General features: G+C 38.1%; 1 protein-coding gene across 3 annotated transcripts; it reads left to right on the plus strand.

The window, feature by feature from the left end:
• The first annotated feature begins 1,125 nt into the window (after positions 1-1,125).
• Positions 1,126-19,194, plus strand: LOC146476176 (microfibril-associated glycoprotein 4-like). Of its 3 annotated transcripts, XM_085114719.1 has the most exons (5): positions 1,126-1,489; positions 1,620-1,737; positions 7,344-7,721; positions 9,989-10,063; positions 10,301-10,524. In XM_085114719.1, the coding sequence occupies exons 1-5, from the start codon at positions 1,313-1,315 to the stop codon at positions 10,366-10,368; spliced, it is 816 nt and encodes a 271-aa protein (XP_084970845.1). In that variant the 5' UTR covers positions 1,126-1,312; the 3' UTR covers positions 10,369-10,524. The 3 variants fall into 3 exon arrangements, with proteins under 3 accessions (XP_084970845.1, XP_084970844.1, XP_084970843.1); XM_085114718.1 differs by lacking the exons at positions 1,620-1,737; positions 7,344-7,721; positions 9,989-10,063; positions 10,301-10,524 and adding exons at positions 13,641-13,758; positions 16,976-17,353; positions 18,651-19,194; XM_085114717.1 differs by having other exon boundaries at positions 9,989-10,524.
• Positions 19,195-22,225: the final 3,031 nt, after the last annotated feature.

Genomic DNA, 22,225 nt, shown 5'->3' on the forward strand with positions numbered 1-22,225 from the left:
CGCGCAGTGATTGGCTAGCTCGGAGGTGATTAGCCAAGTACTATTCACCTCCGAGCAGCCGAAGAGAAACAAGATGGCTTCCCGTTTCGCCACGGTTACTTAAGAGGAAATTATTTCGATAAACGAGGTGGCTGTTAAAAAAATACATAAATGGCAACAAAGTTTGGTTTGACGGCATTTTAATTTTAAAAATGGTGAGTTATTTAATCTTTTCAACCTCATACTCTAAGACGAAAAATGAAAATACAATCCTTTTTTTAAGAAAATTGACGAGCACTAAAATAACAATGAAAACAATGAAAGATCTAATGTTTTTCAGCATGGTTTCAACAGCAAGACGAATTTCCCAGAAAAATTGAAGAAATTGTACTGTAGGAACTGAGCAAGTGTCTCCAAAAGTTTTAGTTGTCTGCAAGAAAGCGAGACGGAACTTTCTACAATAAGAAATCGCTTACCACGTGGCGCGCGAGGTTTTAAAATTTTGTACCATTTGTCAGTATATTGTCATAAATAAAATAATATTTTGGTCCACTAGTTATTCAGCTTGTGTGGTATATACTAAAACAATTATTCACCTCAGTGTCGGTGAAAGTGATGGATATTTACCTCGCTCATCACTATTCACCTCCACTTCGTTAAATAAAGCTATTTCCCTGGTAAATTGGAAGACTGCGTTTTCCAGCTGTTATCAGACTTATCTTTACGGTGGTTAAATTACCTCATCAAAACTCTGTTGACAAAACCAAACATTCGTTTCCAATCCTCCGCCAACACAGCACAACAGTTTATTTAGAAACTAATTCCCTCATCCAGTTCGCAAACTTTGATGATCATCGTAAAGTTTTTAGCTTTAAAATCGACCTTAAATTATTTGGTGTTAATATTGTCAAAATGGCATAAGTTTGGCTAGCTTAGCCCATATAAAATAATAACGCTAAATACACTGACAAGTCAGTTAATAGTTCCTCAGAAAATCAATCACACGCGGCTACAGTCTTTGTTATGCTAAATACTAAAACTGTTTAAGAGGTTTTTTTGAGAGTTGTTCCTGCTAAAAATAAATAAATAAGAGGAAGGTCGAAACAAATTTCACTCACTGTCTCCTTGATGATAGCACATCATGGTGAGATCTACCGTGCTACAATATTGCCCAAAGATCATTTGGTTGCTTATCGTTTTGCAAGAGATTATTGTCAGCGCCACTGTTTGTGCCGTTGAAGAAAGCCCTTTATCACGATCTGCATATGTCGAAGTGCGGCACAACAAGCGACTAACGGGTTATGTTGTTAAAACCTTTCCGTCTCCCAATTTAATGTCGTGCAGCCACTCGTGTCTGAGAAACTCATGGTGTACTTCCACGAACTTCAAGGATTCTTTCAAGCAAAGTGAGAAGGGAACTTGTGAACTGAACAAGCATGAGAAGGCCCCTATCAACAAAGACATTGAGCCTGTTGATCAACCAGGTGTTACTTTCTCAATGTTCCTCAAGGTAGGTTTAGGATTTCTTAAAACAAAGTGTAGTTGGAGGGTACAAAACACATAATATATTTAAAACAAAAGAAGTTTACAATTTGGATGCGGCTGTAAGTCATCTCACGTCGTTGTACATTTTTTTTGAGGGTTGTCTGATGACCGGCTGTCTCAACGGAGGTTCTTGTCTATTCGACGAGAAAAAGGAAACTTTTTCCTGTTCGTGCAAACTGCCATGGGGTGGAGACAAATGTGAAGTTCAAATGGGTAAGATCTTTTCTGTGTTCTCGATATCGATTTAAAGTCCAGGTCATATATCAAGCTCAAAAACCCTGGAATTAGGTCGCGTTCGATTGACTATATTCCGGCGTAAGAATAAGCGGAATAGCTGTTAGATTTCCCTGTTTAAGAAAAACTTTGGAAGACGTTTCTGCAAACTTTAGCTGAAACTGGATAATTTTAAAAGAGCGATTTTTGTACTCCAGTAACTACAAAAACCACTAATGGGGAATTTCTAGTAATCATTTCACAATTGGTTCATACGTCAGCGTGCTTTCATAGAGATACAAACTTCCCAAATGCTTCATATCTCGAAGAACGCACATGAACCAATTTTTTTTATAACATTTTCAAATTTAAAAAAATTATGAAAATTTGATCCTCGCGTTACATGGGAGAATTCTTTCCGCCCGCCAGGACATGTGTTTGTTTACGCAAGATTTACGCAATTTTCACCTTTCATCAATGAAACGTGAAAGCAAACAGACAAATGAAGCTTTCCTAAATGAAAATTTATTAAGATAAGTCTTTTTTCTAAGAAGCAAAGGCGTACAATTTTTAATCCGACACGATAAACGCGCAAGCGATTTGAAGGAACTGCAAGTTCATTTTGCGAATTTATCGAACCGTGCGGAGCACGGTTTTCAAAAATTTCGCGAGAAAATGTTAGGAATACGGGGATTCCTCTAAAACCATAAAAGTTACTGTAAGAAAAGTAATTTTCTTCGTTTAAAAATGGGATTTTCTGTTTTTCGAATAAAACGATCTGTCAAAAATTGGTTGCCATGGTAACATCAAAGTCGCTGAACACTAACAGTAAACACAGCGAATTGTTCCTACATCAATTTCTGAAAAAGTAACCAAGCCTCGTGGCATTTGTTAAAATATTAAAAAGTTACTCACGTTCAAAGTCGTCGCAGACAGAATCTACCTCCCTCACCCTCCCCCTTTTTGTTAGTCAACGTGTAAAAGGAAGGCATAACGTACTATGAGAAAATATGGTTCACCGGCCAGGATTCGAAACACGGTCTCCTGCGTTCAAGGAAGACGAAGATACTGTAGATAGGGTTAACTAGATATCCCTTTCCAAAATATTCCCACAATAGAAGAGAAATAAAAAGGGGAAACTTATTTAAGCAAGCTTTGCTACTCATCCATTTTTATGATATTTCTTTTTTTTTTATTTCTTCTTCATAACATACTATTAATTTAATTACTCGATATTACATCGCAAAACATTTCTAACAACAGTTATTTACATGGCAAGACATTTCCGCCCGCAAATAGCAGATGCTAGTCGAGGCGGGCGGAGAAAAGGGGAACAGCAGTCAGTAATAAATTACGTAAATAAATAACATATACAAACGTAAATACATAACATTTACAAAATCAACCACTTTAATAAGTAAATTATAAATTATACTAAACTCATTGTAAAACTACACTAATTTTTTCTTGAAACTAAACTAAATGAGATTTTCGATTGACGACGAATACAAGTGAGAAAAAAAAATGACATATAAAACAAGGCCGGTTAAACTATCTTCACTTGTTTGGTGGTGGTGGTGAAAATTTAAAAGGGTTCGACTAGCACTTTATTTGTTTTGCTTTAGCTTGACAGCGGTAGAACAGTCTTCCTTTTCTCGACGTTTTAGAAATTACGACGAGTAATTTCTTAGAAAAGATTTTGTGATAAAAAATACACGCTAAAAAGTCACGACGTTTCGACCTCGACAAGGCCATTTTCAAGTTCGAGTAAAAAATAAAAACCTTAGCATAAATAATTATATAACAAACAATTAAAAATCGGTAAGAATGTCATTGACGCGAAAATGTGATAAACATTTCAATGATAAGTATTTATAAAGTTAAAAAAGGACATAAAACAATGAAGCAATAATGAGGCTGATCTAAGCAAATAATTTAGCGCGGATTGAATCACACTGTTTGTTTAGTGATGGTTTCAGTTCTTAGATAAAAAAAAAAAAAGGATTTCAAAACTAAGACCGTGTTCACGCTAGGCCAAATCATGTTTAAATTGATCACGTTTGAAACAAGTTTGACTAAAACAAGCGTTCATACCTGATGACTGAACCCGCGAAACTAGATCGAAACATACTTACAATAACCAACATCGAAACCACCTCGCGAGGTAGTTTTGATCGTGGTTTTTGTAAACAACTTCAAGATGGCGGACAGTGGCTTTTCCTTGGTCGCTGGGAAAACACAAAACTGGGACTTTGTTGAGATGAAAACACTCATCGTTGTTTGGGCAGAAGAAGATATTCAACGCCAGCTCGCATCCATGGGTCGTAAGAAAAACATTTGAGAAGGCATAGCCATAAAACTTCAAGAAAGCGGCTACAGTCGAAGCCGCGACCAATGCAAGACCAGGATGCACAAATTGCAGCAGAAATACAAGAAGGATAAAACACTGAACAATACCTCAGGTCAAGGAAAAAACTCTTTTCCCTTCTATGAGGAAATAGATAAAGTGCTAGGTCGCAAACCAAGTATAAATCCGCAGTCAACACTGTCGTCAGTTGCGGGTAGATCGTCAAGCAGTTGTGACAACACGTGGGATGCACTGGAAACCGAATCTGTGTTGTCAAGTGTCGACGGCTTGGATGAGGAGAGTTTTTTGTGTAAGGCTGTCACTGCAGAAAACGTAAGTAAGTAAGTAAGTAAGTTTATTAACGTGACTAAACACTTAGCTAACCAGCTACTTTACAGGAATAGTCACAAAATAAAATAGTAATAATAATAATAAAAGGAAAAAGTAATGAAAATGATAAATGAAAATACTGAAAAAGATGAGAAAGATACTATTTACAATGTTTCTAAGATTATTGAATATATAGTATAAAATTGTATAAAATGTTTTAAAAATATATCAGCATTTGATTACAACATGTAGCGGCCGGCCAAATCCGTATCTAATATCTGTTTCTTGAACATTTTGTAAGAGTCCGCTTTTCGGTATTCATTCGGTAGTTTATTCCACAGATTGGCTCCTTCGTATCTGAGTGATTTAAGTCCGTACTTAGTCGAATTTACTTTTGGTAATGTCAAGATTTTGTCTCTTCGAAGATTATAATTACTTTCCCTTAGTTCCACTAGATCGCATAGTGATTCTGACACGCCCTGCCTATTAACTACTTTGTATACAGTAGTCACTATCTTTGCCAATCTTTGATTTAACAACGTTTGGTAGCCAGATTAATTGTTTAAGTAGCATTTCATACGACGAGCTGAAATCTCTATAAACAAATCTCAGTGCTCTTTCATTGAGTTTTTCTAACTTAGTGGTTGCGCTCTTGCTGCAGAAGTTCCATGTTTCTGCGCAGTAATTGAAGTGCGGTACAATGGACGACTGGTACAGCTTCATACGCGTCTCGAACGGCAGCATTTTCTTCATCCTTCTCAGTACAGCCACTTGCTGACTTACTCGACGACAGATCTTTGCTTCGTGTGCATCGAATTTTAGTTTTTTGTCAATCGTAACACCAAGCAATTCCACCTTTTCGTTTAAAGGGATGACTGTGTTTTCGCATACAAATCTTGGTGGACCAGTTCGTAGATTGCCGAATACGATAGCTGTGTATTTGCTGGGATTTCTTTGCATTTTGTTCTTGTCAAACCATTCATCAACCCTTTTAAGATCAGTGCTAATGGCCTTTTCGAGTTCCACTTCATTATTACCCGCGTAAAATATTTGAGTGTCATCGGCATATGTGGATAAAGTGGTGTTTTTAGGCACTTCATGCAGATCATTCATAAAGAGGTTGAACAGTAGGGGCCCTAAAATAGACCCCTGTGGAATCCCTTTCGTAACTGGTTGCCATGAGGAATGCTCGCCGCCAAGTTTTACTCGCTGTCTTCGCCCCGTTAGATAACTTTCGAGTAATCTGCATGTATCTTTATCCGCGAACTGGCGTAGCTTATTTACGTCTCTGTCAATGGTAGCGAGGACGACGATGCACCTACCCTACCTACCGCTTCTGAAAAGAATTCAGAACAACGCAAGCAAGAAAAGAAAACAGCCAAAGTCAACATCTGCTGACAAAATGAAAAGTTTCATGGATAAATTTTTTGAAATTCAGCAAAAGTCCGAGAGACGATTCCTGGAGTCTGAAGAACGAAGACGTAAACAAGAAGCCGAGCAAGAAGAGAAAAGACGACGGTTCGAAGCAGAACAGGATCAGAAACGAGAAAACTTTCATCTGCGTGTTTTACAAACCATTGCACAAGGCGCCGGTGGCAGCAAAAATTAAAGTAAACACTCAGTTCCGTTCTAGTTTCTTGAATTGCCTTTAAATTATGTTCCCTCTGACTTCAAAAAATAGCTTTTATTCTGTTGTGTTAAGTCTTAACCAGCAGAAGTGAACTGCCGGCTCAAATATTGACAAGACTTCCAGTGGGAACAATTTTTTTGAGGACTAGTTTGGGAAAAACTTGTTTTGTCTAAAGCTGTTCAAGTTGAACTTAATTCTGAAGTCTAAAGTCCCTTCTAGGCCACGGTAGAATACGAAGAATCGTTCAATTCAGTATTTAAGCCTAAGTACAAGTTCACAATCAAACCTGTAATGTCTTGTGAATTGGATTCCCATAAGTACTCGAACTCGTTTATTTTCTAAGCCGAAAACGTTGACACGTAAATTGTGCTCTGTTGGCCTAAACACGCGTTGTTTGCAATAAAACGCGTTTCTTCAAGTGAAGAACATTTTCAGTGTCTCTGTCCATATTTATACGCGTTCCTAACTGATGGATTCTTCCCATTAATTTGGTAACAATCATAATTTTCAGCTATACTTGGTATTTACTTTTTCATACTTTCTTTTGACCAATGATCTCGAAGTTGTTGCACGAAGTCGATCCTCGATTAAACGCAGATTCATGAGTTATAAATTGATGAACAAATTTTGACGGCCAAAACTTGCGAGCCAAAATTGCCGTTGCGCGTATTAACTTAAAAGGCTCTTCCTATTTTTTATTAACAAAGCTCACCCTGCTATATTTGATCAGTTAAAGTTTATTTAATTTATTCCTTCCAAAATTCTTACAAGTGAATTCGACTTCTTCCTGAAATTTGACAATAAACTCACTGGAATTCCGAAGTAACACAAACACGATAAACGGGCGGTGGTTTAAAATCAAGCAATTTCCGAAAATATTAAATGTCTTCTTACTTATGGTTTCAAAAGCTGACCTGGAAAAGACCAACGATTACAGCCCGACAAAGGGGGACGAATATTTCGCATGAATTATTTTCGTTCTAGAAAGAATCCATTTGTGTGAGCCGATTTAATCTTAATGTACTCCTCTTTCTTTCTTCCTTTAGCTTGAAATTTCTGGAAAAAAAAATCTTCATCATAACAGCATGTTTTGGCTACAAAAAAGAATAAACTAAGAGAATGAGAAAACCAACTTGTAAATCTCTTAAGAAAAAAGGAGTCAACGACAAACATAAATGGACCTTTTTCAAAGAACATTGGCTGCTGAATCCGTTATGACTCTTTGTTCAGCTTTTTTCTTCTTTTGTTTCTTGACGCATCCGGTTTCAACTTTAACCCAAATTTATTTTGTTGTTGCAGTTTACAAAGGCTGCTCTGAACTCTACAAAGCTGGTAACCGAACCAGCGCTGTTTACACGATCAACCCCGACAATGGCGGTGCCTTTGATGTGTACTGTGACCAAACAACAGACGGTGGGGGTTGGGCTGTGTTTCAAAAGAGATTGGACGGCTCGGTTGATTTCTACCGTGGCTGGGACGACTACAAACGAGGCTTTGGGAACCTGGGTGGTGAATTTTGGCTCGGATTGGACAAGGTTCATCGCCTGACAAAAGAAGGAAGCAGGCTGCGAGTGGATCTTGAAGACTGGAGCGGAAATACAGCTTACGCCAAATATGACGCGTTTGCAGTTGGTGACGAGGCGAGCAAATTCAACCTGAGTCTGGGATCATACAGTGGTAGGCATATTTAATCAGAACAGGATATTTTGATGGCAGTAGCAACAATTTAAAGCTCTCAATGATTGAAACTGTGATACTCGGCCATTACACACTGAAATTAAAACAAAGAGTTTGTGGGCAAAACTAAAACTCAATTGGAAAAAACTTATAATCGACCATTACTGATAAAGCAACGTTTCAATGACGATCTAAAAAAAGCTTCACGAGGGAAATTCAATACTGCGCTTTCAAAACTTGAAAATTCCAGTAAGGAAATCTTAGTCAAATTCTTGGCACAAGTAAACTAATTTAAATATTACCCTATATTTCTCAGTTTATGGTTGCCGAAATGTAGCAAAATTCGATAAAAAAAAATATATTTTCATTCGATAAAATATATCTTTGTTCCATAAAGTATATTTTCATTCAATAAAAAATATATTCATTCGATAAAGTCACGTGGTAACCTTAGGCCTGGTTTCATAGCTTATACATGGCGACGGATGAAGTTGACTCCACGTGGGATAATATGAGTCTCGAAGTACTCACTACAGTGGAACCCCGCTCTCGGGACACCCCGATAATACGGACAGTTTTGTTTGTACCGATGAAAAGCACACTTGACACTTGACACCCGAATAATACGGACACTTTAGCATGCCCCCGTGGTGTCGGTATTAATAACCGGGTTCCACTGCACCTGCTCCCGTGGGATGAGTACCCAAGTACTCACTACTTGCTCCCGTCTTGCCTTGTGGCACAGTCAGTAGAGCAACGGACGATCAAATCCGGAGGTCGTGGGTTCGACTCCCACCGAGGTCGGAGATATTTCCTCTTTGCCTCGTGCGGTCTCCCATTTCCTTATGCTACGGCTAACGTTCAGTGGGAAATTCATGGGTTCACTTTAGCACTTTAACATACACTGCAGAGTTAATACTCTGATCCATTTGTGCTCTTAGTGCTAGCGGCACAACATTCATTAGCTTTTAAGAGTTTGTTGTAAGAAGTCTCATTGCTTCACCGGTTTAGTAAAACCTCTCCTGGTGGGTGACACGAGGTATAGTATGTGTATTGAAAGGTTTCAGTCGGCTTATAGTGAGTCTTGATGTCCAGGATACATTCATTTTGTCAAATATATCTCCTTTGTACACCACTTATTAAATAAAACTGCTGCTGACATTCGAGCCATTGCACTCGTAGATGACACATCGCCGATAAGTAAGAGCTGAGGAAAACTCATCCCACGTGGAGTCAATCTGGGCTACTTGTTCATCCGTCGCCATATTTAAGCTATATATTAAGCCATATTTGAAACCAGGCCTAAGGTTACCACGTGACTTTATCGAATGGATATATTTTTATCGAATGAGAATATATTTTTGTAACGAATGAAAATAATTTTTATCGAATTTTGCTACATTTCGGCAACCATATCAGTTAGTACGCGCGCAGTGATTGGTGAAATTTTGCGAGCCGTATTTCACCGTAGGGCAGCTAAATGTGAAAGTTTGAACTAGTTCCCTTTCATCTAGTTTCCATTCCCGTGCGCCCGATTAACCTCACGAGATATAACAAATATCTTGCTAACCTCGTTTTGTCGGTTCGTACTATAAGTTACGGATCGTCGTTTTTTCCCGTTGATTTCGCGCTAGGGCCATAAATCAACGGGAAATGAGGAAACGAGAATTATTAGGCTCGGATTTTGCAACACTAAAGGAAAGAAATTAGATTTGGTAACTACATAAATATTATGCTGTCAGGTAAGCCACTTATTTATCAGTGCAGATCTGATGATTATTTTCCCACAATTTTCTTGTTAGCCAAACTCGGTTATACAAGAAAATTGCAGAGAAAAATTGCACCAATACCTCCAATACGTACTAATTAATCAGTGGCTTTCGAACTTGCTTTAAAGGCTCCAATTTTCATGTAGATAACGATATTACCTAGCTCTTGGAATGGAATTTTTTTTGTTACAATCTATTTTTAAATTTCACTTTTAGTTTTACTTGTGTTACTTTCTTGTAATATTTACTGATTTTTTTATTTTACTTATTTTAATTTTTTATTTTATTTATTTTATTTATATTCATTTATTTTTATTTATTAGAATATTTACTTTTTTTAATTTTTTTTTAATAAAAAAAACACTCAGGTGCTATATCAATTTGTGCAATAAAGCTAGTCTCGCGTAATATCCAAATCACTGGTATTCTCATGCTAGGACACATATTATCATTGCCCTGTACCCTTACAAACTTCGCTGGTGTGTTTTTTTTTCCTAGGAACTGCTGGTGACTCACTTTCTTGGCAAAATGGCATGGCGTTTAGCACCAAGGATCGAGACAACGACAAAGATGGTGAGAATTGTGCCACAAAATATAAGGGAGCCTGGTGGTACTATGTCTGTCACCACTCCAACCTCAACGGCCGCTATCTTAAGGGCCAACACTCTTCTTTTGCTGACGGTGTAAACTGGAATCACTGGAAGGGTTATTACTACTCCGTAAAACGAGCTGAGATGAAAATCAAACCTGTGAACGCCTAGAAATTAGTTTTCTTGAAACTTTGAATTCACTTTCATTTATTCTTTTTAGTGGCCTGTTTTGCTATGGTGCATGTTTTCAACGATTGGCGTTCAAGTGTTTCGTGCCGTCTGAGTTAATTGTCTCTACTGAGGCCGGACAGTAACACTCTATTTATTATTTACGAAAAGTGTATTATAGAACATGAGCAATGTCACAGGTTTCCCTGAACAGTTCAGGTCATTTGTTAAAGTTTCTGAAGACAATAAATGGTGTTTGTATTATTTCATCTTCAACAGGAGTTCAAAGTTGTTCTCTTATTAGATTTTAGTTCAGAGTTCATCAGGCTTTCATGAAGTTCTCATACTGAAGTAGTGTGGCCTAAAGCTGCCATAAGGATTTTAAAATCCTTTTTAATCCTTCTCGGATTATTCTGATTATTCTACACAAACAATAAATTAAATCAAGGCAAATAAAGTTGTTGCCGGAAAAATAATGCAAAGTAAATCAACGCCGTTATGAGGCGTCGTTATTTCAGATTCTACAGTTTATTAGCTTTACAGTGATATGTATGGTTTTCTGGTATTTCTATAAATTAAAGCAGCGCGCACACAAAGAATTTTTCTGAGGAAACATACTCGAAGGTTTGGAATAACCTTAAGCAGTGCTCCTTTCCATTGTTACACTAGTGACAGATGTTGGCGTACACTTTGCGAGTGGACGACTCTGTTGTTAACTCTGTTGAAAACTAGCTTTTTGTAGTGAATCAAGACTTGCATCAGCTGATCTTCGGATCTACATGTACGAGAAATGTTCTCTTTACTGGTCACTGCTTTTTCCTATTTGCTTGTTTGTGCTTGAGTTTCAAGATCAAATTCATCTGCACAAGGCACCACATATCAATGCAGGCTCAAAAGTGTGTCTGACGTTTGATATTTTGCACCCTATTATTCCAATAGTGTTCCTTTCATTTCTCAGTTAATCATCCTGACCAGCTTTATCATGACTAGGATGACTAGGGGTTTTTAGTGGCAGGTTGACGTTTTTTCTGTCCTTCGTTCAAATCCGCCACCTTTTTGTGAGCGGTTGCTCAGCTCCGTTTGTCTTTTCGTTCCATCTTTCTAGCTTAGAATTTGTAAGTTATAGTTAATGTACTCCTCAGTATATCGCTCAGAGCTATGCAGGTAACTCAGTTTTGGGGATAATAGGAAATGGGTTCTTTGTCAAGCTTTCCCGACTTGTGTAGTATCCGGAAATGTTAGACTTCCCATTTCGCTCTTTCGCCTTAATGGCCTGTCCTTTGGGCTGTTTGTGAAGAGCGCTTTGTTCAGCATCCTTATTGGTATTTTGACTAAGACTTTATTTGTTTTTGCCTAAATACTGGCCAGATTTTTACTTGGGGAATTTTGTTCAACGTGGACTCCCCCGCCTAGCTGGCGGTTTGACATGAAGCCACGGGCTTACTGGCAGTCTGAAAGAAAGTTTGTTTAGTCTGCTAGTTTTTAGCGATGTCTTGGCACCTGTTTGCTCTCCAGATTCAACTTACGCGATTTATACATATGTTAACTGATTCAGAAATAGCTCTTGTTTATCACTGACAGCATAGTTTTAGGTCTGGGATCTCACTGTTTGTACGTAGCAATATATCCTGTTACTGTATAACCACAAATTCATTAACTCTTGAATGCAGGAGACCACACGACGCACAGATAAGCTGTTCTTTATACTTTTTGTTGCATGATCGCTTGTAGAAGAGATGCACGTGCCAGAAGTCACTTTACGTTTAAAACTAAAGTGATTATAGGGCTAACAATATGGCAGTCTTCTTGTTACTCTGTTCCTGAAGAAGGCTAGTGGTACTAATTGAAATATTGGCCCAAATAAATCGGCCTTTTCCGTAGTGTCAGCCTTGTAATCAGTTTGCCTTAAAATTAATGTAGAGAAGTTCGGGATGGCTCTTGCCAGGCTTATCTGTCTATTAGTTTTGTGTGTTTACTTTTGTTGTGAAGTGCAGGCAAAATTTCCATATTTTTGGACTGTCTCACCGAAAAATTCACAGAATTCTATAAGGCAAAGGCTATATATCTCTTTAAGTTTTACAGGCATTTCCCCGTGGCCACCAGTTTGCCAAGAAAGTTTATTCCTAGACGCGCGATTTGTTGGAAAAATACAAATTAATGCAAAGAAGTCAAGGTAAAATTTCGCAGGATGTCAGTCTGAATAAACCCCAGGTCTATCTTTGTTATGTTGAATAATTTGTCTTGCAGTGCTTTTAACCATTTTTTTAATTCTATACTTTTATCACATTTACGTAAGGAACATACCTTACATTATAAAAAATGAATCAGAATAAAACAGTGAAAGTTGTGTGGCATGAAAGAGTGGACTTAAAAAATTATATATCTTTTTATTTTGTTGCTTATACAAACTTATCAGCACCTGCCTGATAGAACTATAATTTCTGCCAAAAAAATTCGGCTGACGTCAAAACGCCAACTAAATACCAAGAACCGTATGTATAGTGTCAATTAATTATGGCGGTAACGCTAGACTTCTACCTTTATTGTATCCTTAATGATACAACTATTTCCCTGGCAATTTGGAACGGTTAGTTTTCAAGCTTTTCTCAAACGTATCTTAACGGTGGGCATATTAACTCTGGAAATTAACGCCGTTGGCCAAATTAACGCTGTTGATAAAACCAAACATTCATTTCTACGCAACGCAACCTTAATTCCCTCATCCACGCTAAATACAAACAAGTCAATTAATAGCTCGCCAAAAAATCAATCAGACGCGGCTTCACTCTTTGTTATGCTAAATACTAAAACTAGTTAAGTGCTTTTGTTAAGTTATTCGCAGTTAAAAAATAAATAAATAAAAGGACAGCCGAAACAAACTTCACTCACTGTCCTTAATGATAGCACATCATGGTGAGATCTACCGTGCTACTAAATCGTCCAAAGATCATTTGGTTGCTTATCGTTTTGCAAGAGGTTATTATCAGCGCTACTGTTTGCGCTGTTGAAGAAATCCCTTTATCGCGATCTGCATATGTTAAAGCGAGGCACAACAAGCGACTAACGGGTCATGTTGTTAAAACCTTTCCGTCTCCCAACTTAATGTCGTGCAGCCAGTCATGTCTGAGAAACTCATGGTGTACTTCCGCAAACTTCAAGGGTTCTCTCAAGCAAAGTGACAAGGGAACTTGTGAACTGAACAAGCACGAGAACGCCCCTATCAAGAAAGACAATGAGCTTGTTGATCAACCAGGTGTTACTTTCCCAATATTCCTCAAGGTAAGTTCAGGCTTTCTGAAAGCAAAATATAGTTGAAACATGCTAAACAAATAATATACTGAAAAAAAAAAGGCACTCTTGCGAATCATCTCACAACGTTGTAAATTTTTCAGGGTTGTCTGATGACCGGCTGCCTCAACGGAGGTTCTTGTTTGTTTGAAAGGAAAAAGGAAACTTTTTCCTGTTCGTGCAAACTGCCGTGGAGTGGAGACAAATGTGAAGTTCAAATGGGTAGGATGTATTCTTTGCACTTGATATCGGTTTTAAAATCAGAAGATAAACCTCATGAATAAATATCAACACATAGAACTGATCGACATCTTATCTACATCATATTCGTATCCCAGAATCTTATTCGTTTCCTTCGCTCTGTACTTTAGTCTACTTTAATTAAGGCAGCACTTAACATAGAATTTTCTAGTACCACCAGTAAATTTTAGCGCAAATCGTGACGATGCACAATGGACGAAAGCCGGAAGTTTTGGAAAATTCAAAGAGGTGTGACAGTTTGACAGTTCCTTTTTCCACAAAATTTTGGTTTTGCCAAAGCACCTTCGAATTGAATTCAAGTTCGGACGTAGAAACGATTTAAGGTGCAATACTCAAACACGAGGAAGGCTGTTCAATTCGAAAACATTGGGCGCTGTCGAGTTTTTACAATCAACTTCGAGGTGTTTAGAAATCAAAATGAAACACTATTTCGAGTGTTTGATACCAGCTTCGCAAACCATTAGTAATTCTTGGGGAAATTCAAAGCGAAAGTTCACCAAATTTAATGATAATTGAGAGGTATTTCCAAACCTTCTTCACGGTAGGAATTATACTTAGGGTAAGTATGGTTCTATCGATGACGTCATTAGACCAACTGCCATAGTCGCGTGAGCCAAAACAGAAAATTGGAGCAAAATGTATAGTAAATTGTCTTATAAATTTTTCTTATAAGTATTTCGCGAAAAAGAGTAAGCATGCATTTTTGTGTTTCGATGAAAATTTAAAAAGTTACGGATAAAAATGAGTTCATTTGATCCGTTTTTGCCTCTCGTTTTTTGTTTTGTTTTTTTCTGTTGTTGTTGTTTTTGGTTTTTGTTTTTTTGTTTTTGGATATTGGCAAAAAAATGCTTACGTTTAAAAGAAGGCCGTTAGACTTTGTTCTTGCCAAAAAAGGTTCCAATTTTGTTTGCACCGAAAGTTGGATGACCAGGTTGCTTAGCTAGAAGTTGCGAGTAGAACCTAACCTGAATTTTGTTCAGGCTTCCTTCTTGCAACTGCTTAAGTTGCCTAAACTATTGAGAGAGTCCCCTTCAATTTAATCTTCCACCCGCGGTTCAAATATATATGTCTCATTTATTCACATTCACTAATTCATCCTCCACGGGTATATTACGAACTCACAATATGACCAGCTCCCAGTTGGCTTGATAGCTCATTTGGTAGAGCACTGCACGGGCGTTGCAGAGGTCATGGGTTCGAATCCCGTTAAAGCCTGGGTTTTTTTCAGGCTTTCTTTTCGCAAATCATTTCGGGAGACTTTGTTCTATTTAATTACTTTGCATTGTACAGTTTTGAGTGTAGTTATCGTTTCCGAATTACTTTTGGCCTTAAGGGGCGATTACACCTAAATTTGAATGAAATTTGAAGAGGTTTTAAGAAGAGATAGAAGAAAGAAAATGATTTTTGGAACACCAACAGACAGTTGATACCGATACCGCAAGAGCACCCCAGGTTGCTAGTGGACTAACTTGGTATCCATCTATTAATTATTAACTACAAATTCTAATTTCAAAACTTCACTAAATCTTTTGAATCAATATTTCTTATTTCTCTTAATTTTACCAATCCTTCTAGAAAAACTACTCCTCGCAAATATACCCAAAAATCACCCAAAAATTCACAAAACACCCACAACACAGATTCACCGGATGATGATAGAGTTTTTGGATTGCTTGAAACGTGAACGAGATATTTCCATTAAAGCCATGTCAAGTGACGGAAAAATGGCGTTTAGGTGTAATCCTCCCTTAATCCTTTATCCGAAGACGTGTCTCTAGTTGTTAAACTTTTGTCATTACAGTAGAAGCGAGCCTTCTGTCTGCAGTAACACCTGTGCTCTTTCACGAACTGAAATCACTTAGACATTTGACAGCTTCCGAGCATTATTCTGAGAATCAATCAGTATTGGGTTTCAAAGAATAGTACGGTATTTGCACGAGAAAAGATTTCTCCGAAAACCTTTCCAATCTTTAATTCACTTTCTTAGCTTTTAAATACTCCTTTTCTAACAGTGCTCGCCAACGAGTCCTCAGTAGCTCAGAGGTTAGAGCATCCGATCTAGAACACCGAGGGTCGTGGGTTCGAATCCCATCTGGAGCTTAGATTTTTTCTGTTTCCTCTTATATGGTCGATTCTTTACATCTCTCTTTACCTCCTTTATAGTTTAATTTTGATTACATAAAATTCACAGTCCTCTAGACACTGATTCACAGACATTTCCCTAGCTTTCTCCCATCCCTTCAACGCCTTGGAGCCAGACTTTTTGCGAGTTTTGAGACATTTTTCCCACTATGTCTATTTCTTAAACGTACACTTCTTTATTAACTAGATGCAAAAGAGGATCCTCTCTTGCTAGGTGTACTGAATACAACAAGTAAGGTTTTCTAAACTTTTCAAACTATTCTTAAAGATATTGTCTTCACATTTAATCTATGACTGTCTTAAAATTACGCGATATGACCTCGACAGAAAGAAAGCGGACTTTCTTCTGGTAAAGTTTTATTTCTCAGGTCTATTTTTTAAACAACAATTTACAGGGTAAACGTATATGAAGTTCAGTCTGCTGTATTTGATCAGTAGAGCCTTGTTTCATTCCTTCGTTCTGAAATTCTTACAAGTGAATTCGGCTTCTTCCTGAAATTTGAAGATAAACTTATCGGAATTCCGAAGAAACGAACGAGCTACACAAACAAGAGAAATAGCCCGTACAAAGGCGGTTATACGTAAAATTCAGGCACTTTCCGAAAATATTTATAACCTCACGGTAAGTCCAGAATATTTTTCAAACGCTGACCAGGGAAAGGCCAACGATTTCAACCCGACAACGGGGAAACGAATATTTCACAAAATTTGTGTCGTATATCGAAAGAAATCATACATATAGGCTGATTTTATCTTTATGTACTCGTCTTTCTTCCTTTAGCTTGAAGTTTCTGAAAACAAATCTACACCATTACAGCATGTTTTGGCTACAAAAAAGAATAAACTAAGAATATCAACTGGAAAAGTGTGAGTAGATCAGAAAATGAGAAATAGTCAAATTGTTATTTGGGTAGCAACCATGACAAATTGCCAACGAGAAAGGTAAATAGACTCAGGCCTTAAGACCACTGGCTTCCCTCATCTTTGTTTGAGGCGTCCGGGTACAATTTTAACCAAATTTATTTTGTTGTTGCAGTTTACAAGAGCTGCTCAGAACTCTACAAAGCTGGTAAACGAAGCAGCGCTGTTTACACGATCAACCCCGACAATGGCGATGCCTTTGATGTGTACTGTGACCAAACAACAGCCGATGGGGGTTGGACTGTGTTTCAAAAGAGATTGGACGGCTTGGTTGATTTCTACCGCGGCTGGGACGACTACAAACGAGGCTTTGGGAACCTGAGTGGTGAATTTTGGCTCGGATTGGACAAGATTCATCGCCTGACAAAAGAAGGAAGCAGGCTGCGAGTGGATCTTGAAGACTGGAGCGGCAATACAGCTTACGCCAAGTATGACTCATTTGCCGTTGGTGATGAGGCAAGCAAATACAAGCTGAGTCTGGGATCTTACAATGGTAGGCATATTCAATCAATCAATCAATCAATCAATCAATCAATCTTTATTTGTACTCACTCTTGCTGAAAAATAAGATTACAACAAAGAAAATATTAAAAGTAATAATTGGAGTACTTGCTGCCTGGAATAACCATAGGGGCTAGCGGAGCCAGGCACCCGGTTGACATCAGTATTAAATGGAAATAAATTCAGATACAGGTCAGCAAGAAAGCTGAAGCAAAAATGCACACATAAAAAGAAAAAGAGGAGAGTAAAACGCTAATTCTACGCTATGAGGGAAGCCTAGAATAGTTAAATTTAAATTTGAATACAAAACAGTAATATAAGAAGAGCACACAATAACAATGGCAATTAACATAACAAGTTAATTTAATCAGAACAGGATATTTTGATGGAAGTAGAAACCTTTTAAAGCTCTCAATGATTGAAACTGAGATACTCGACCATCACACACTGAAATTAAAACAAAAGTTGGTGAGTAGGTGAAACTGAAAGTCAATCAGAAAAATACATAAAAGAGGCCATGACAATAAAGAACGTTTCAATGGCGAAATAAAAAGAAACTTCACCATATAAATTCAAAACCGCGCTTTCAAAACTAAACTGATTGTAAAACAAAATTTTTTTTGCCACAAGTGAACTAATTTACAGACTCAATTTACTTTTCTGTTTTTTTCTTTTTGTTGTTGTTGTTGTTTTTGTTTTTGTTTTACCACTTTGCAGTTTTTGAGGAAAGTTCTAGGAAGAAAAATTCTCCGAACGTCCATTTCATCAAAGTACACTTGTAAATCGATTCTTATTTCACAGTAGCTGAACAACAGCTTAGATTCGGTTTTTGTAGCAATAATGGCAATAAATTAGATATAGTACTGAATTACATTATCCTGTCAAGCATACGTAATTGACTTCTTTACCACTTCAGATCTGTTAATGGTTTTCCCTAAATTTTGCCTGTTATTAGCCAAACTCGTTTTTGCAAGAAATATTCAAGACAAAAATTGCACCAATTTAAGTGATTTGTGAACTTGCTTTAAATACTCAAGAATTAAGAAAATAATGATACTACCTCAAGGAATAGATATTTTTCTTTACTATCGACTTAATCATATTTTATTTCATCTTCAATGTTACTAGTGCGTGTATTACTTTCTTGTAATACTTACTGAAAGTTTGTACAGATGCTTTTTAGTTCCGAATTGATGCAAAATCCAAATCACATGCAGGTATTCTTATTTTAGGAAACATACTATCATTGCCCTGTACCTTTTAAATTCTTCTCTTTTGTGTTTACCTAGGAACTGCTGGTGACTCGCTTTCTTATCATCGTGGCATGGCGTTCACAACCAAAGATCGAGACAACGACAAGAATTGTACCACACGATTCAAGGGAGCCTGGTGGTACAATGACTGTCACCACTCCAACCTGAACGGCCGCTATCTTAAGGGCAAACACTCTTCGTTCGGTGACGGTGTCAACTGGAAGCACTGGAAGGGTTATCACTACTCCGTAAAACGAGCTGAGATGAAAATCAAACCTTTGAACGCCTGAAATTAGTTTTATTGAAACCTATTGGTCACTGTTTCGTTTATTCTTTCAAGTGGGTTCATTCGTCATAGTGCGCGTTTTCGAGCATTGGCGTTCAAGTGCTTGGTGCCGTCTGAGTTAATTGTCTCTGCCTTGCCAGGCCCTCCCTAAACTTATTCGTCTACTTACTTCGTATGCTTCTTTATGTTGTGAAGTGGAGACAAAACTTCCATGTTTTTGAACTGTCGCATAAAAATTTTTGAAAGTCAATAAAAACATTAAAAAAAACTCGTCACGAATGAATAACATCTATCTTCGCCTCTGTAAAAATAAAACCAATTTGTCTATCACGGTTTAATTAACAATTATTTTTCGCGAGCGCTTGGAATATGAGATAATCTATAGGCAACGAGGCGCGCAGTACCAATTGTAATTCCATATCCAACAAGTGGGAGTGCGATAATTGTTTTATTAAAAATAACTAGGAAAATGTAGTTAAATCTTGCTGAAAGAAAGATTACAGAGAAACGAGTTAATAAGTGGTATCTACTTCTCGAGCATGATATTATCGATGATGTCACATGACCGCGAAGGGAAGATTAAAACTCTACAAATATACTTCAACTGGTCAGATCCAGTTTTCAAAAGTATGCCTATCACCAAAAATGTATAATATATGTACCTTTCAAATAGTGCGTTAACACAATTCCCACAGATTCTGAAACAATCCACCACGATCAAGGTGGTGAATTTGAGAACAGACTGTTTTACAGTCGGGATAAACTCATTAGAGCCCGCCATTCAAAAACAACCCCTAACCACCCTCAGGGGAATGGTCAGGTTGAACGCTTCAACAGGACATCACTCTCAATGCTCAGGATTCTGCCAGAAAGGAAGAAGTCAAGGTGGCGAGTTCGAGATCACCTAAGCCAAGAACGACTCTACAGTTTATGCCCCGTTCTTACTTCTTTTTGGCAGATCCCCGCGTCTCCCTATTGACGTGTTTTTAACCTGAAGCCACCTACTGGATTTAGTTCCTACCCAGAATATGTTAAGAAATTGCGAAATGCTATGTCAGAAGCCTACAAGATAGCTTCAGAAACTGCCCAGCGGAATGCTCAGCGAATGAAGAAGCAGTATTAGAAGAAGGTGCGAAACATTGTGGTCATGCCTGGAGACAGAGTGCTCGTTCGCAACCTGAGTGAAAGAGGAGGACTGGGAAAACGAGGTACATATTGTAGTTGAGCAACAGGGCAATGGCATACCAGTCTACGAAGTCCGACCAGAATCAGGAGCCAACAAACCGAGAGTCCTACACCGTAACTTACTATTACCATGTACTTACTTACCTGTGGACGAACCCAACCTGCAAGTTTCTAAAACCCCTCAAATTAAAGTGGTCGTAGACAGCGTAAGCGGATAAATGCGCCAAAGAACAAGCAGTCTTTTGACCAAGACTCGTGCCTGGCTAGTCAAGACGAAGACAACAGCAATGACGACATACCATCACTTGTGCCAAGCCAACTGCAACCATGTGCCCAGACCAGTACCAGTGAGCATTCACCTGCAGAACCGTCGGACAACCAAGACACCTTGGTTATTGTAACCATAACCATCCACAGCAGGATGTCCTCATGCCGCCTTATGATTATGCACCAACCAGGAGTGTCCATGCGACTTTTGAGGGAGCCGACGAGTCGGAGCAGTCCCAGGTCCCGGGAGCCAATGACACTGAGGAACGCCGGTCACAAAGTCTCCGGAGAGCTCCTGTTTGTCTGATGTACGATGTCCCAGGCCAGCTTGTGTACTACCCTGCCATAACTACTGTTTCAGGGACAGCATACCCAGCCCCAGTATTATTTGGGATGATGCCAGCATGCCAAACATTATGGCATTGGCCGCAGTGTGGACTACCCATCCAACCCATGTACTATGTGTGTGCTTGAATACACCTTGAAGGCGTGCAAGCCAGGAATAAAAGGACATGAACAATATCGATGTTGTTTCAGTTTTCAGAAACAAAGAGGAAATTGACCACGTGGACGTGGCCGTAACACCTGCGCTCTTTCACGAACTGAAATCACTTTGACAGCTTCCGGAGCATTATTCTGAGAATCAATCAGTACTGGGTTTCAAAGAATAGTACGGTATTTGCACGAGAAAGGATTTCTCCGAAAACCTTTCCAATCTTTGATTCACTTTCTTAGCCTCTAAATACTCCTTTTTTAACAGTGCTCGCCAACGAGTCCTCAGTAGCTCAGAGGTTAGAGCATTCGATCTAGAACACGGGGGTCGTGGGTTCGAATCCCATCTGGGGGTCAGATTTTTTCTGTGTCCTCTTATATGGTCGATTCTTTACATCTCTCTTTACTTCCTTTATAGTTTAATTTTGATTACATAAAATTCACAGTCCTCTAGACACTGATTTAAAGACATTTTCCTAGCTTTCTCCCATCCCTTCAATGCCTTGGAGCCAGACTTTTTGCGGGTTTTAAGACATTTTTCCCACTATGTCTATTTCTTAAACGTACACTTCTTTATTAACTAGATGCAAGAGATGATCCTATCTTGCTAGGTGTACTGAATACAACAAGTAAGGTTTTCTAAACTTTTCAAACTATTCTTAAAGATATTGTCTTCACATTTAACTTATGACAGTCTTAAAATTACACGATATGGCCTTGACAGAAAGAAAGCGGTCTTTCTTCTGGTAAAGATTTATTTCTCAGGTCTATTTTTTAAACAACAATTTACAAGGTAAACGTATATGAAGTTCAGTCTGCTGTATTTGATCAGTAGAGCCTTGTTTCATTCCTTCGTTCTGAAATTCTTACAAGTGAATTCGGCTTCTTCCTGAAATTTGGAGATAAACTCATCGGAATTCCGAAGAAACGAACGAGCTACACAAACAAGAGAAATAGCCCGTACAAAGGTGGTTATACGTAAAATTCAGGCACTTTCCGAAAATATTTATAACCTCACGGTAAGTCCAGAATATTTTTCAAACGCTGACCAGGGAAAGGCCAACGATTTCAACCCGACAACGGGGAAACGAATATTTCACAAAATTTGTGTCGTATATCGAAAGAAATCATACATATAGACTGATTTTATCTTTATGTACTCGTCTTTCTTCCTTTAGCTTGAAGTTTCTGAAAACAAATCTACACCATTACAGCATGTTTTGGCTACAAAAAAGAATAAACTAAGAATATCAACTGGAAAAGTGTGAGTAGATCAGAAAATGAGAAATAGTCAAATTGTTCTTTGGGTAGCAACCATGACAAATTGCCAACGAGAAAGGTAAATAGACTCAGGCCTTAAGACCACTGGCTTCCCTCATCT

The sequence above is a fragment of the Pavona decussata genome, unplaced genomic scaffold, assembly GCF_977016875.1.
Source record: "Pavona decussata unplaced genomic scaffold, jaPavDecu1.1 SCAFFOLD_78, whole genome shotgun sequence".
In the NCBI taxonomy this organism is placed as follows: Eukaryota; Metazoa; Cnidaria; class Anthozoa; order Scleractinia; family Agariciidae; genus Pavona; species Pavona decussata.